General features: G+C 47.0%; 1 protein-coding gene across 1 annotated transcript in view; it reads left to right on the top strand.

Moving 5' to 3' along the window:
* Positions 1-1,387: 1,387 nt before the first annotated feature.
* The window catches only part of ca7 (carbonic anhydrase 7), a 46,493-nt gene continuing 32,080 nt past the window's right edge, over positions 1,388-15,800 (top strand). The window contains exons 1-3 of the mRNA XM_087995699.1: positions 1,388-2,041; positions 2,856-3,053; positions 15,124-15,242. Of these exons, the coding sequence (XP_087851825.1) occupies positions 2,002-2,041; positions 2,856-3,053; positions 15,124-15,242 (357 nt within the window). The 5' untranslated portion in view covers positions 1,388-2,001. The remainder of the gene's footprint in view (positions 2,042-2,855; positions 3,054-15,123; positions 15,243-15,800) is intronic.

Below are 15,800 nucleotides of genomic sequence, written 5' to 3'. Positions count from 1 at the left end.
TTTCTTAAGCTCAGATTTTCTACATTATACTTCAGCTGCCATGTGACCACCCATTCCATCAGCTTGTCCTCTTTCCTCATCATCATTTACAATGCTCTCAAGTTTCTTGTCATCTGTGAATGTTGAAAGCAGATTACCCAAATCCTGGTTACAAAGAAAAGCCAGAATCCTGATGGTGAGCCCTGAGGAACCCCAGTACCAAACCCCTCAGAGTTTGGCTGACAGGGGAGATAGAATAGTGTAGGTTGGATGGGCTTCAGATTGGTATGACAGGTCAGTGCAACATCGAGGGCCGAAGGGCCTGTACTGCACTGTAATGTTCTATGGTGCTATCACTGGGCTAGTAATCCTCCATGGATATGGCTCCAATTCCCACAGAGCAACTGGTGCAATTTAAATTCATCGAATTGAAAATTAGTCTCAGTAATTGTGCCCATGAAGCTATTGCTGATTTGATTTATTATTGTCACATGTTCTGAAGTACAGCAAAAAGTTTTGTTTTGCGTACAGTACAGGCAGATCATACAGTACAGAGTGCATTAGGGTAATAGAACAGAGCGAGGAGTACAGCTGCAGAGAAGGTGCATAGACAGCAAGATCGACATTAAATTTGAACTCTGAGAGGTCCATTGAGCAGTCCAATAACAGCGGGGAAGAAGCTGTTCCTGAACCTGGTGGTACGTGTGTTTAAACCGTTGTATCTTCTGTCTGATGGAACAGGGTGGAAGGGATTAAAACCAGGCTGGGAGGGGTCGTTGATTTTAATTGTAAAGTTCACCAACGTCCTTTATGGCAGGAAACTGTTGTCTTTTCCTGGTCTGGTCTACATGTTACTCCAGGCCCACAGGGATGTGGTTGACTCTTACCTGCCCCCTCAAATGGCCTAGAGAGCCATTCAAGTTCAAGGGGAAGTGGCGCTGGGCAAGAATCACAGGCCTCTCAGGAATGTTCACCAGAGCTTCCTGTTGGTCATCACCTGGGGGAATATTGTGCATTTGTCCTGTAGGCTTCCTGACATTTTAAAGGACAGACTTCTTGCAGTACTGGCAATGAAGGGGTTATTAACTGCTGCCTCTCTCTTTCCAAAAAAACACTGCTGTTTTCTCCATGCTTCGATGACTAAATATGAAACCAGAAGCTGTTTCCTATTCGATACCCCAGCTAAAAAGAACGCAAGGGCTGGGGAGGAATGTGCATTTTGCTGGTGGGTAGTTAGAGTGTTAGTTAAGGAGCATATATTGGTAATTGGTGAAAGATAAAGGAAAACACGAGAGCTCTTGCGGTGCAGTGGCAGTGTCCCTATCTGTCAGGTAGGAGGCCAGGTTCAATTCCCATCTCCTCAATTAGAAAGTATAAAAAAAACGCTTATGCCTGCTTGACACAAAGAAAAATGTACCGTGATATAGACAGAGCTAACTGCAAGCTGGTGTTTGTACAGGGAGCTCAGTTCTAGCTGCTCTGAGTTACAGAGAGGTACAGTTGACATGTTTATTTTACCGCTGTGTTTCTTTTTACCTTCAGCAGTATTTTTGGACAGAAAATCTGACTGCGTAGAGAGGGTTTGTCACAAGCGAGCTAAGGAGCATTTTATTTCATTTTCTCTGACTGTTGAAACTGGAAGTTGTGCAAACGGATTGATTGAAGATGCGTACTGCTGTGTTTGGTCCCCCTCCCGGAGCTAGAGGGAGGGGAGTGATTGAGGAAGTGGTGTTATAGCTGTAAGATCTGGGATTCACTTGCAGCAGCAGTAGGAGTTGATCCTGCAGCATCGTTGTGCGGCGCTGCTGAGCTCTCTACTGTTCACCTCACACCTTCACATTCCCGGGATATAAAGCCTGCTGATACTCCCACCGCCTTCTCTCTCTCCCACTGCCTGGCGCCACCTCCAAAACAACAACAACAACACCAACCCATGAACGGGCAGGTGAGAGACAGGCAGAACTGAGGGAAGGGCGCTCTGACTCCAGCGTTTCAATCCATCAGCGCCCCTGCCCTCTCATCATGAATGGACAGCACTGCTGGGGCTACGGGGATGATAACGGTAGGCATTCAATCCTTTCACTGGAATTCGGATTTCTCAGTACTTTGTGAAAGAGTAGGTAGCTGCAGTCGCTAAACGGAAAGGGGCATCGTTTATGTGATGGCTGTATGTACAGTTAATGTGTGATTCATTATCAAAACAAAACCTCTACTCCTTCTGAACTTGTCAAAAGGCAAATAATTCGGAGAATCTAACATTGATCCCTCCGAGGTCCTAGTATTGGAATCAGGGTATTGCAAGTTTTATCAGGTAGTTTTAATTGTTTGTAATTCTGGGCATAAACTCCCTCTTAGCTCCAGCTTACTGTTCTGCAGTGAGTCTGGACAGAGATCACTGAGGGGGGGATTTGTAAACGTGGCGGGTGAGGAGGGGGGTTATAAATGTGGGGGAAGGTGAGATTTTGCTGAGCCCTCCAAGTTGTTGGGATCCGTAAGGCACTGCCTGCAAGGCCGGTGGGAGCAGATTCAGTAGGAACTCTCAAAAAGGAATTAGAGAACTGGCAAATGGAAGAGAAGGTGTGCAGGTCTCTGAGGTAAGAGGTATTGCAGCAACCCTGGTCTGTACCTGTCTAGGTAATGCTTTGAATGGGATTTAGGCACAGTCCTTACCCCAGTGTGACTAAAATAGCTTTTGAATTCACCAAACTCAGATAGCAGAAACAAGCTAAAGGATACACTGGGTAAAGAAACCAGAAGGGCTTTAGGGGAAGGAGAGCCGGATGGAAGGGCGAGTGCTTTCTGAGAGCCAGCACCAACTCAATGGAGTGAATGGCCTCTCTGAGCCACTGTATTGTGAATTCTGTTTTCTCTTACAGGCCCCTCAAACTGGCACAAGCAGTTCCCGTTCGCACAGGGGGACCGGCAGTCACCCATTGACATTGTGCCCGCTCAGGCTGTTTATGATGCCAGCCTTACACCCATCTCCATATCCTACAGTGCCTGTACCTCGCTGTCCATCTATAACAATGGTCACTCCGTCATGGTGGAGTTTGAGGACTGTGATGATAAGACAGGTAAGAAGCATGGAGGTGGGGGGAAGGCAGGGCAAGGGTGTTGATGGGTGGGGGAGTGGGGCATGGGGAGAGGGGAGTCAGGGGAAGTGGGGGGTGGGGGAAAAGGGAGCCGGGGAGAAGAGGGCGAGGGTGGTGCTTGGGGGAGAGGGGTTCGGGGAAGTGGGAAGTGGGGCGGGTGGGGGAGAAGGGAGCCGGGGAAAAGAGAGTGGGGGTGGTGCATGGGGGAGAGGGGGTTGGGGAAGTGGGGGGGGGTGAGGGAGAAGGGAGCCAGGGAGAAGAGGGCGGGGGTGGGGCATGGGGAGAGGGGGCAGGGGGGGATTTAAGGTGTTGGTGGGGAAAGTGAGTTGAAAGCACCAGAATGAACTCAGCACCTCAGCACCTTGCAAAGTGTTTCACAATGAGCTGTTTTTACATTGTGTTTGCTGTCTCAGTGTAAGACATGCAATTGTCAATGTGCACAAAGCAAGATCCCACGAGCAACCTGATAATAACCAGGGAATTTGTTTGTGTGTGTGCAAGGTGTCAATATCGGCCGTCACATAGAGGAAGTTCGCGTGTTCTGTTTGAAGGAGTGTTATGTGATCTGTTCACCAACCAGATGAGGTTAAGATCAAAATCTCCCTGTAGTTTAGCTCCTCGGCAATGAGTAATATGTGTAGACTGTTCATGAAATGTTGTAGAGAACTGGAATGACCCACAGTTAACCTGCTTGGTTTCAGTTTTTAGTTATGTCGGCATCATAGACTAACATCATCTGTATCCCACCAACACTTGGTGTGAAGCTCCCTCTGTATCTCTGACAAACCTCCTGCTATGACATTCACTCACTTGGGAGCCCTGCAAAGTGGGCAGGGGCAGGGGAGCAGGCAGCAGATTGGGCTGACTCCCAGTGAAACAGCCCCATCCATCCCCACGTTTAAGTCCCTTTCTGATGCTGGAAAAGGGAAGTAGCCCTCAGTGTAATGTGTGTTACCTCTGCACATCCCAGAGCAATACTTTTTTAAAGTGTAGTCACGTATACTGTAGGGAATGCAGCACCCAAGTTATGCAAAGAAAGATCCCAAAAGCAGCTCTATGCTGATGGCCAGATTATTTTGTTTGGTGTTAATGATTAGGGATTTACATCGACCAGATGACAATGAATAGCTATCCCCCACCTCCATTCCTCTTCAACATAGTGTCACAGGGTGTATTGCATCCAGGGCAGACAGGGCATTAGTCTAATGTCCGACCTGAAAGATGGTTCCTCTGACAGAGCAGCACCACCTCAGTACTGCACTAGAAGTGCCAGCCTGGGTTATATTCCCTGCACTATCCAATGGAAAAGAATATTGCAGTGGTAGGAATAATGCTTCATTGGTATAAACCAATAGAAATAAGCAGAATGCTAAAGACTGCATGGGGTGTCAGATTGAAAGTTCAAACATTTAAGATGTTGGTCCAGTCTTTGTCAATGTGTCCAGTCATAGAGACGTACAGCATGGAATCAGATCCTTTGGTCCAACCCGTCCACGCCGACCAGATATCCCAACCTAATCCAGTCTCCTTTGCCAGCACCCGGCCCATATCCCTCTAAACATTTCCTATTCATAAACCCATCCAAATAACTTTTAAATGTTGAAATTGTACCAGCCTCCACCATTTCCTCTGGCAGCTCATTCCATACACGTACCACCCTCTGTGTGAAAAAGTTGCCCCTTAGGTCTCTTTAATATCTTTCCCCTCTCACCCTAAGCCTATGCCCTCTAGTTCTGGACTCCCCAGCCCAGGGAAAAGACTTTGTCTATTTATCCTATCCATGTCCCTCATGATTTTATAAACCTCTATGAGGTCACCCCTCAGTCTTTGACGCTCCAGGGAAAACAGACCCAACCTATTCAGCCTCTCCCTATAGCTCAAATCCTCCAACCCTGGCAATATCCTTTGCTGGAGCGTTTCTGTATCGGTAAGGTCTAGGTTCCAATTTACACACACACACAGTTGAGCACACAATCTGTGTGCAGTACTGAGGGAAGGCTACACTGTCACGGCTGCAGGCTTCAGCTTTGAGATGTTCGATCAGCCTAGGGTTGGTGAGCGTTAAAATTCCACAGCACCATTGCAGTGCACCTCCACAAGCTAAAAACAATCTACTGCAAAGAGACAATAATATTAGGAAAGTGAGTGACATGTGTCTTTATTGCAAGGTGACTGCAGTAGAAGGGCAAGGAAATCTTGCTACCATTGCTCAGGGCTTTGGCGACACCAAAATGCATTTGTGTCCTCACTTTAGGGGAGTCCTCCGCAGTTTACTTCCCAATATTAATCACTCACCCAATCCCAAGGTGAAAAAGAATCCATTAGTAATTCATCTCATTGTTGTTAAGGAAATAGGAGCAGGAGTAGGCCATTCTGCTCCCTGAGCCTGCTCCATCATTCAACACAATCATTGCTGATATTGGCCTCAATGTCACTTTCCTGCCTGCTCCTCACATCCCTTGATTCCCCAAGAGAACAAAGGTCTGTCGATCACAGCCTTACATGTACACAACGATGGATCATACACACCCCTCTAGGACTGAGAATTCTAGAGAGACACAGCGCTGGGTGAGGAGCTCTCCCCTCAGCTCAGTCCTGAATGAAACAAAATCAGGAAATTGCTGGAAAAGCTCAGCAGGTCCGTCAGCATCTGTGGAGAGAAATCAAAGTTAACTTTTCGGATCGGGGACTCTTCTTCAGAAATCAGTCCTGAATGATACCTGTTTAATCCTAAGGCTGCACCACTGTGCTTCAGGATCCCCAGTCCGAGGGGAAACTACCTCTGTGTTTACCCCCTTAAACCCCTTCAGAATCTTAAACAAAAAGCAAAGAGCTGGAAATCTGAAACTGAAATAGAAATTGCTGGGGAAACTCAGTAGGTCTGGCAGCATCTGTGGAGGGAGGAACAGAGTTAATGTTTCTAGTCTGCTGTGACTTTTCTTGTACTGAGGAAGGGTCACTGGACCTGAAATGTTAACTCTGTTTCTGTCTCCACAGATGTTGCCTGCTGAGTTTCTCCAGCAAATTCTGCTTCTCTTCAGAATCTTGTTTCAATGAGATCACTTCTCATTCACCTAAACTTCAGAAAAATGAACCCAATTTACTCATCATTGAACAACGCTTTCATCCCAAGAACTTATCTCATCAACCCTGGCTGAACTCTCCAGTGCACGCATATCCTTCCTTAAATATACGGGACACAACTGTAAATCTGGGTCTCACCAAAGCCCGGAACAACGGAAGCAAGGTTTCCTTTCCCTTCTACTGCAGTCACCATGCAACAAAGACATATGTTACTCACTTTCCTAATAACTAATAATATTGTCTCTGTACATGGTTTTAGCTTGTGGAGATGTACTGTGTGTAAACTGGCTGCTAGACGTCCTACATTACAATAGCGACTATACTTCAGAAAGTGCTTAATTGATTTTGAGAAATGATGAGGTATGGCAGAAAGTGATCAGACACAGGCATAAAGAAGCAGTGTCTCTGTCAAGCTGAAGACAAATGACCACAAAGTGCTGGATATCTGAAAAACAAACAGGATTTACTGGAAACAGTCAGTGAGGAGATCAACTAGGGTTAGCCTACCATCATAACCCACATCCTGTACTTACATATCCCTCCTTTCTCTGACTGAGGATTGAAAAGCTATCGGGGGAGGCAGGGATATAGATTAAGAGCCACAACCTTCATGAATGAGGGAGCAGACTTGGTGGGCAAAATGGCCTACTACTCCCAATTAATACGTTCACATATTTATATGACACTCTGAGGAGAAGGTCCACAGTGCTAAGGTTCTGACTAAACACACACACACAAATTCTGCTTTACTGCATATTTAAAAGAAAATCATTTTCAATGAGCATCAAATGGTAAGGCCTGTTTTTATTATAGAGTGGTAAGCTTTGCTGTCAAACACAAGTTAATTCGCACTGTTTCTTCTCTCTCGCTATCTTCATCTCCCCCATCCATGCTGTTTCTCCCTATCCCCACCTTGCTACTCCATTTCATTGTTTAGTAACTGCAGGAGGCCATTCATTCCCATGAGCCTGTTCTGTCATACAATTAGATCATGGCTGATTGTTTCATGATTCCACAATCCATTGATAAACCCCGTCTCTCAAAGATCTGCATTCGGGAATTTTCAATTAACACCCCTAGCATCAGCAACCTTTTCAGGGGGAGAGTTTTAGATTGCTTGAAGTAACACTCCCTGATTTTCTCTCTCTCTCTCCTTTTAATGATTTTAAACAGTTCAAATAGTTCATGCTTTTATCTTCTGTGCTCTACCAGACTCATCAATGGGACCTTTAACCCTTTTTAGTCTCCATGCAGCACTCCTTATCAGCTGGAACTAGGTTCTGTTACCTCAAGTACCTGAGAGATGTACAGGAGATAAAATGATGTTGAATCAAAATAATTTCAGACTGAAATGTATCTAACTCCACATCAATTTGACATAAAATGTTGGTGAATTTGCTAGTCTTGGAATTTGATCGGTGCAGGATGCAGAATGTGGTGCTGAAAGGGTCAAATCATTTCTTGCAATCTTTTGCCAGTTAATTATTCATTCAGAAACGCAGCATGATATATTACAGAGTCAAGGCCATAACTGACACGGAGGATGGCTTTCTTGCTAAACGAGCTATAAATGTGAATCTAAGATTTGCAAACTGCAATCACATTGAACGTGATGGCTGTAATTCCCCTGCGGCATTTGTCCTTCTGGCTGGTAGAGGTCACGGATTTAGAAGGTGCTGTTCAAGGAGCCTTAGTGATTTTTGCAATGTATCTGCTAGACAGTGTACAGTGCACTGCTGTCAGTGAGTGGGAGACCTGACTCCAATTCTGGTGTTCCATCATGTTGCCCCGTCAGCTGCTTTTTTCGCCTTTTGCTGCTTTAATCAACTGTTTTTGGTGAAGGGAGGAGGTGGGGAAAATAACAGCAGACACGCACTCCCAGATAATCAGAAACTACTCTAACAACCAGTTTCTCATGCTGTAGTTACTCGACTCGAGTTTAATGAAAGGTTTCGGGTGACGTGAACTGGGAGGTCTGACATCCTTCCGGTCTCTTGGTTTGGGCTTTAATCCCTCTCTTACCTTAAGCCAAATAAAACCTCCATGTTAGAAATTGAGGAAAATTACAGGAATTAAGCCATGGGTTATCACTGAGTCAGAGCAAGCGAAGGACTTTGCATTCTTCTTTCTTTATGACTTTACTGAACCCAATAAACTAGTCCGAAAGCAGCGATAGACTCTACTTGAGCAGAAAATAATTCCAACACACCACAGCTGTAGCTCAGTTGGTAATACATCTGTGAGTCAGCAAGACCTGGGTCAAGTCCCACTCTGTAGACTTGCATGATTAATCTCGGCTGTTAATCCCAGAAATAGGGAGCTGTAAGTACTGAGGGAGTGTTACAGAGAAACACAGAAATAGGTGCAGAACCTCAGCATTGTGAGGAGAAAACAGCAAGACCGTTTCCCACCCAGATCTGAACAAAGGACATTGGACTCAAAACGTCAAATGTTTCTCTCCCCACAGACGCTGCCGGACCTGTTGAGTTTCTCCAACACGTTCTGCTTTTGTTTCAGATTTCCAGCGCCCACATTTTTTTGCTTTATCTGAGGGAGTGCAAGACTGTCAGAGACGGTGGTGCTGAGGGGGTGTCACACTGTCAGAGGGGGCGGCGCTGATGGGGTGCCATGCTGTCAGAGGGGGGCGGTGCTGAAGGGGTGCCACGCTGTCAGAGGGTGTGGTATTGATGGGATGCCACACTGTCAGAGGGGGCAGTACTGATGGGGTGCCACGATGTCAGAGGGGGTGGTGCTGATGGGGTGCCACGCTGTCAGAGGGGGCAGTACTGATGGGGCGCCAAGCTGTCAGAGGGGGCGGTGCTGATGGGGTGCCATGCTGTCAGAGGGGGCAGTACTGATGGGGTGCTACACCATCAGAGGGGGCGGTGCTGATGGGGTGCCACACCGTCAGAGGGGGCAGTACTGATGGGGTGCTACACCGTCAGAGGGGGCGGTGCTGATGGGGTGCCATGCTGTCAGAGGGGGCAGTACTGATGGGGTGCTACACCATCAGAGGGGGCAGTACTGATGGGGTGCTACACCATCAGAGGGGGCAGTACTGATGGGGTGCTACACCATCAGAGGGGGTAGTACTGATGGGGTGCCACGCTGTCAGAGGGGGCAGAGTGAAGGTTTGAGGCAGGACTGAGGGAGTGCAGCACTGTTGGGAATGTTTTGGTGATGTGGGGAGGGTGTCACTGTTGAGGGGTACCATTAAGGACATGCTGACATGATCAGGGCAGCAGGGCTAACGTTGAGTGGAAGCTACAGGTGGGGCTGTGGGTGTGGAGCTGAAACCAGGTATGGACCATGTCACCTCCTACCCCCCCCCCCCCCCCCCCCCCCCCAACTCACCTGCCATTGGCTGCCTGACATGTCAATTCTCAGCCTACACCGCCAATAGAAAAGCAAGGTGTCCATCAGACTGTTTCACTGAGAGGTGTGAATTATTCCTGTACCTGCCTCGACAGTAAACAGTAATTCATCGAAAACATCCTGATCTTTTATATTTCCCTATTTGAGTTCCCTCCTGGGTTCCAGCTCACTGTAGTGTTTTGGTGATTTAATCTTCAATTCCAGGGAACTCCAGACTAATCCAGGAGGGTTGCCATATCCTGGAACCCATGATGTGGGAGGAGCTGGTGTTGGACTGGGGTGTACAAAGTTAAAAATCACACAACACCAGGTTATAGTCCAACAGGTTTATTTGGAAGCACTAGCTTTCAGAGCGCTGCTCCTTCGTCAGGTGGTTGTGGAGTAGGATCACAGGACACAGAATTATGGCAAAAGATCATAGTGTCAATCAATGACGTGATATGTTGAACAAATACATCTCCTGGAACAACACTGGGTAATGGTGGGAGGTTGCTTTCTGAATGACAATCCCATAACCTGGATCCCAGTGTTACCGGGAGATACCCAATTCCATGCACCGAGTCAGTCCATACTCGTGTTGTAGCTTTGCTTAAACATTAGTCCTTTCTGGAGAAAAAAGAGATTATGCTAAGAGGCTTGGAATTGTACAACTTTAGTGTTTAACTAGTTCCCATCTCCAGGGATGACTATTCACCAAATCCCTTCAATAAGGCTCCGTGACCCAGTTGGAAGAAAAACCAAGGAAGAATAGAACTGTAATGCTGGCCATTGCCAAATAGCCAGCTAATCCTTGCTTTACAAGTGTCAGCTAACCAGTGGCTGAGTACTGGAGAAAAAAAACTGTACCTTGGAATTGAATTACTGGGAGAGGGACAGAGGTAGTCAGGAGTGGATTGAATTTAATTTGATAGATTGATATTGGCAGGTAGTTAGAGCCTCAAAGGGTTAGATGTGAAGCAGCTTGTTTGTTCTGTTTGAATTTCAAAACCAACATGGAATTGCAACGTCTTGTCTCTGTTCTGTTGATCAATGTGAGAATGAATGATGGCTCTGACACACACACACACACACACACACACACACACACACACACACACACACACACACACACACACACACACACACACACACACACACACACACACACACACACACACACACACACACACACACACACACCACCCCCTCCGTTCCCATGGTTGAGGGGCTAAGGTTTGCCTGCTTTGTGGGAAACAAGCATCCACAATGGGGAAGCTGAAGGAGCTTCCAGTCCATTCTGCCCATCATGTCTTTGCTGGCTCTGTCAAAGCTTTATTCTAATCCCACTTTACCACAGCCATGAAGGAGTGAGGTGTAGTTCTTAGAGCTAAAGGGATCAAAGGATATGATGAGAAAGTGGGAAAGGGGACTGTTGCTGATCAGCTTCATCATACTGAGTGATAGAGCAGGCTTGAGGGGCAGAATGGCCTACTTTCTATGTTTGATTCAAAGATAGAATACAAGGGCCTCTTCCTGTGCCAAAGTAACCCATTCCCCAGGAGGTTGCAGAAAGATATTTCTGCCAAAGACTCTTGTCACTTTCTCAGGGTCATTTTAAAATTCCTGTCCCCTTATCAATGACTGCCCAACTAGAGGGAACAATCTCCCTCCTCCAATCAAAAATAAACTCCACTGAATCTGAACTGAAAACAACAAATGCTGGAGATCACAGTGGATGAGGCAGTATCCATGGAGAGAGCGAGTTAACGTTTCGAGTCTAGATGACTCTTTGTCAGAGCTGACATGAAGGGGAGAACATGCCTCCCACTCAGAGCATCGTTACGGTAAGCAGTTAGCAGGAGAGCACAGGAAATACTTCAGAGATGGCTGTAAGCTCTCCCTGAATAAGTTGCAGCATCCCAACCCCCCCACCGACCGTGGGCACCCGAGATCTCTGACACGAGACCGCCCAGCTGGGGAAAGGACCGTCTGTGAATGTGACAGCTCCTCCAGGGTCTCTGCCAGGTCTCTAAGTGCAGACAGCAGGAGGAGTGCCACCCCACACAGCTCAGCAACCACCTCATGCCTCCACACCGCAGCATAGTGAGTGGGCACGCATTGGACCAGTCAGTCCCCTCACTGTATTGGAGTGGAGGGCGCTCAGCTTTAAGGAGAAACAGGTGCCATCTGCCCCTTATCTCTGCAAATCTCCTCCTGTCTGAGTGCTAACTTGCACCAAGTTCCAGTCAGTCTTCACTCCACAACTCCCTGTCTTACCACTGGTTCAACGAGGCATCTGTCTTTAAAAGATCCTCACCCTTGGTTTCTAAACCTATCCCCAGTGTCTCACCTCCCCGTCTCGAGAGTTTCTTCCAGGCCCACACGCTCTGTGCACTTTACTCTGGCCTCCTGCGTATCATATGAATCGCTGCAGCAGAGGGGGCTGTGCCTTTGGCTGCCTGAGCCTTGGGGATTCCCACCCTACCTGGGATCCGAACTCAGGGATTCCTTCTCTCTGCCTGGGCCCCAAGCTCTGGGGATCCCAGGATTCCCACCCTACCTGGGATCCGAACTCAGGGATTCCCTTCCTGACCCTCTCCTGCTTCCTCTGCCCACTTTCCCTCTTGCAGGTTGCTAGCTGATGAAGGAGCGTCGCTCCGAAAGCTAGTGCTTCCAAATAAACCTGTTGGACTATAACCTGGTGTTGTGTAATTTTTAACATTTGGTAAAGACATGTTGTAAAAGGCAGTTGTTGAATGCGACATGAGCATACTGTAAATGTGAGTGTTTGTGGTGTATTAGGAAACCTTTGACAGGGCCTTCAGTGGTTAATTTTACCAGCAGCCATGAGGATTGTAGGTGAATCAAATTACTGCGATGTAACTTCTGCCAACTTGGCATTTGATGTGCATACATTATTCAGGGTGACCCACTCCTACCTGTTTCATCAGAGGAGGGACATCCATCCTGACTGATTCTTTTCCTCCTTTGCTACCACGTTGAAGAAAACAATGAGGCCATTTGACCCTCAAACCAGCTCTACCATTCTGGTGGGTATGTATTCCCTTTTAACTTAATCCTTTAGGTACCGGTGTCGTTCTGACAATCTGTACTGTACCTACTCCAGGTTGAGTGAATCCCAGCCAGTGTGACTCCCTCTCAGTCTGGAAGCTTAGTAAGGCAGATGGAATCTTCTGTTCTTCATCTGTGTTCGCGTTACTGCTCTGACAGGTCTTCAATCAATGGGCAGCTTCATGGAAAGAGAGCTGATTGGATATTTCGTGAGCAAAGAAAGGAGAAAAGTTGCTGTTCTGTTCACATGCCTCCTGCTGGTGTCTGAGGCTGTCACCTCACCTGCTGTTCTCCTGTTACCAAAGGAAACACTCACTGGTTTATCAGTGAGGGGTGGGGGAGCCGGGGGAGGAACCCCCACATCGAGGACCCTTTGCTGCTTCGACTGCCTGCCCTGGATGAATCATTTACAGGCTGGTAACCAACCAGTTAGATTGGATTTGATTGATTATTGTCACATGCACCGAGGTACAGTGAAAGGTTTTGTTCTGCGTTCACTACAGACAGATCGTACCATACAAAGTGCATTAGGGTTAATAGAACAGAGCGAGGAATACAATGTTGTGGCTGCAGAGAAGATGCACCAAGTGTGAGGTCAGCATTAAATTTGAGAGGTCCATTCAGAAGTCTAATAACAGCGGGGAAGAAGCTGTCTGTGAGTCTGTGTGGACATGTATACATTCTGCCCAGTGGAAGAGAGTGTAACTGGGATGGGAGGGGTCTTTGAAGTTGGCTGCCTTCACGAGGCAGAGGGAAGTGTAGACGGAGTCAATGGATGGAAGGTTGGTTTGTCTGATGGACTGGGCTGTGTTCACAACTCTCTGTAGTTTCCTATGGTTTTGGGAAGAGCAGTTACCAAACCAGGCTGTGATGCATCGGGGAAGTATGCTTTCTCTGGTGCATCTGCGAACATTGGTCAGTGTCCTGGGCATGAACCCACCTTCTCTGGTCATCAAATCCTGGAGCAGGACGTGAACCTGGAAATGTTACCCACTGCACCACAAGACTGCCCCTGGGTTAATGACTATTGAGTGATTGAAATCTTCTGGTCTTCATTTACTTCTTTGTTCTTTAATTCTTTCTTTATTTCGTCCTTTAGTTTGTCCTTTCTCAGTGTATAAAGGGATCTGTTCCTTAGACGACCCTTGAATTACAGCAGGGTGCTGTGGGGTATGTGGATTAGATTATTTAGATTTGATTAGATTAGATTAGATTAGATTACTTACAGTGTGGAAACAGTCCCTTCAACCCAATAAGTCCACACCGACCCGCCGAAGCACAACCCACCCAGACCCCTACATTTACCCCTTACCTAACACTATGGGCAATTTAGTATGGCCAATCCACCCTAACCTGCACATCTTTGGACTGTGTGAGGAAACCAGAGCACCCAGAGGAAACCCACGCAGACACGGGGAGAACGTGCAAACTCCATACAGTCAGTCGCCTGAGGCAGTGCTAAGACAGGAACCTCTGATACAGACTAGACTGAGATAGCCCTTGGTAGGAATGTGCCCAGAATGGGCTTTAATGAGGAAAGGTTAGGCAGACAGTGCCTGATTCTGCTGGAGTTCAGAAGATTGAAGGGTGACCTATCAAAGGGGGTAAGACACCGTGATCTTAGTAAGGTGGATGTGGAAAGGATGTTTCATTTTGTGGGTCAGCCCAAAACTTGGGGACACTGTTTTAACATTAGGGGTTACTCTGGGATGAGGATATTTTTCTCTCGGGGTGACAGGATGGGGTCATAGTTGTGTGATTTCTGGAACACTCAGCCTCACATGATGGGGGTAGAAGTGGATCGCTTCTTGTCAGACCGGGGGACCAGGGTGGGGGCTGATGGGAATGTGGGGAATCCGAAACACAACCAGGTCAGACATGAATAAAGCCAAACTCCCGCAGATACTGGAAATCTGAAACAAATGGAGACTGTTGAAGAAATTCGGCAAGTCTGGCAGCACCTGTGCAGAGAGAGACCGAGTTAATGGTTTGCGGATAGACAAACAAATCAGCCATCATCTTCTTGAATAGGAGCAGGTTTGAGGAGCCGAATGGATCCCTTCTGCTTGTGTTTTGTGCGACTGACCTTTGTTACAACACGACAGTGAACCCTTCTGTTAATTAAACCAAACATCCAGAAAAGCTCACCTCGCCTCTGTTAAAATACAAGTGACAGAGAATTCCCAGATTCCACTATTTAATGAAAATAACATCAATTTATTTTCTTACTCTAAAAGTGAACATTAAACAAAACAAATTCACAAATCTAAGCCCCCTTTTCTCGTAAATGCTGTTCTCTGATTTCAACTCGATAACATTTGGATGGATAACTGAAACACCACAGTATATGAGGTTACAGGCTAAGTGTTGGAAAATGGCAGTAAGTAGATGGAGGCATGATCACTGGTGTGGGCACGATGGGTCAAATGGCCTGGTTCCATGCTGTAAAAACTGTCTAACTGTGTTAAAGCTGCTATCTAAATGCAAATTATTATTGTGTAGTAGTGAATGGCTTTCCTCACCTTCTTCCTGATCTTTGCAGTGGTAAGTGATGGCCCACTGGAAAACCCCTACAAACTGAAACAGTTCCATTTCCATTGGGGACGGAGAGGCAGTCAGGGATCGGAACACACCGTCGATGGCAAGTCATACCCTGGTGAGGTGAGCAAGAGTGTCTTTGACCGATCAAAACCTGGATGGGGGTGGGGGAGGGGATGAGATGATGGGGTCTTTCCCAGAAGTAACAATCTCCAGGGTTCAGATTCTCACTCCAGTTACTCACTGCTACCTCCTCCAATTCCATTGCTTAGTCATTGATAGAATGTAAAAGCTGGTCAAATATTTCCCGTCCCTAGTTGCCCCTTGAGAAGGTGGGGGTGAGCTACCTTCTGGAACCGCTGCAGTCCATGTGCTGTAGGTAGACCCACAATGTCTTCAAGGATGGAATTCCAGGATTTTAACCCAGCAACAGTGAAGGAACGGTGATATATTTCAAAGTCAGGATGGTGAATGGCTTGGAGGGGAAACTTGCAGGGGGTGGTATTCCCACATATCTGCTGCCCCTGTCCTTCCAGGTGGAAGTAGTCATGGATTTTTAAGGTGCTGTCTGAGGATCTTGGGTAAACTTCTGCAGTGCATCTTGTAGATAGTACATACTGCTAAAAGTAGTGGGCATGGGTATAGATTAGGGGTCAACCTTCATGAACTGACTGAGACAGT

Source organism: Chiloscyllium plagiosum, unplaced genomic scaffold, assembly GCF_037043375.1.
Source record: "Chiloscyllium plagiosum isolate Xiang-an unplaced genomic scaffold, Cpla_swu_hap1 HiC_scaffold_17, whole genome shotgun sequence".
NCBI lineage: Eukaryota > Metazoa > Chordata > Chondrichthyes > Orectolobiformes > Hemiscylliidae > Chiloscyllium > Chiloscyllium plagiosum.
This window is presented reverse-complemented; position numbering and strand designations above follow the sequence as displayed.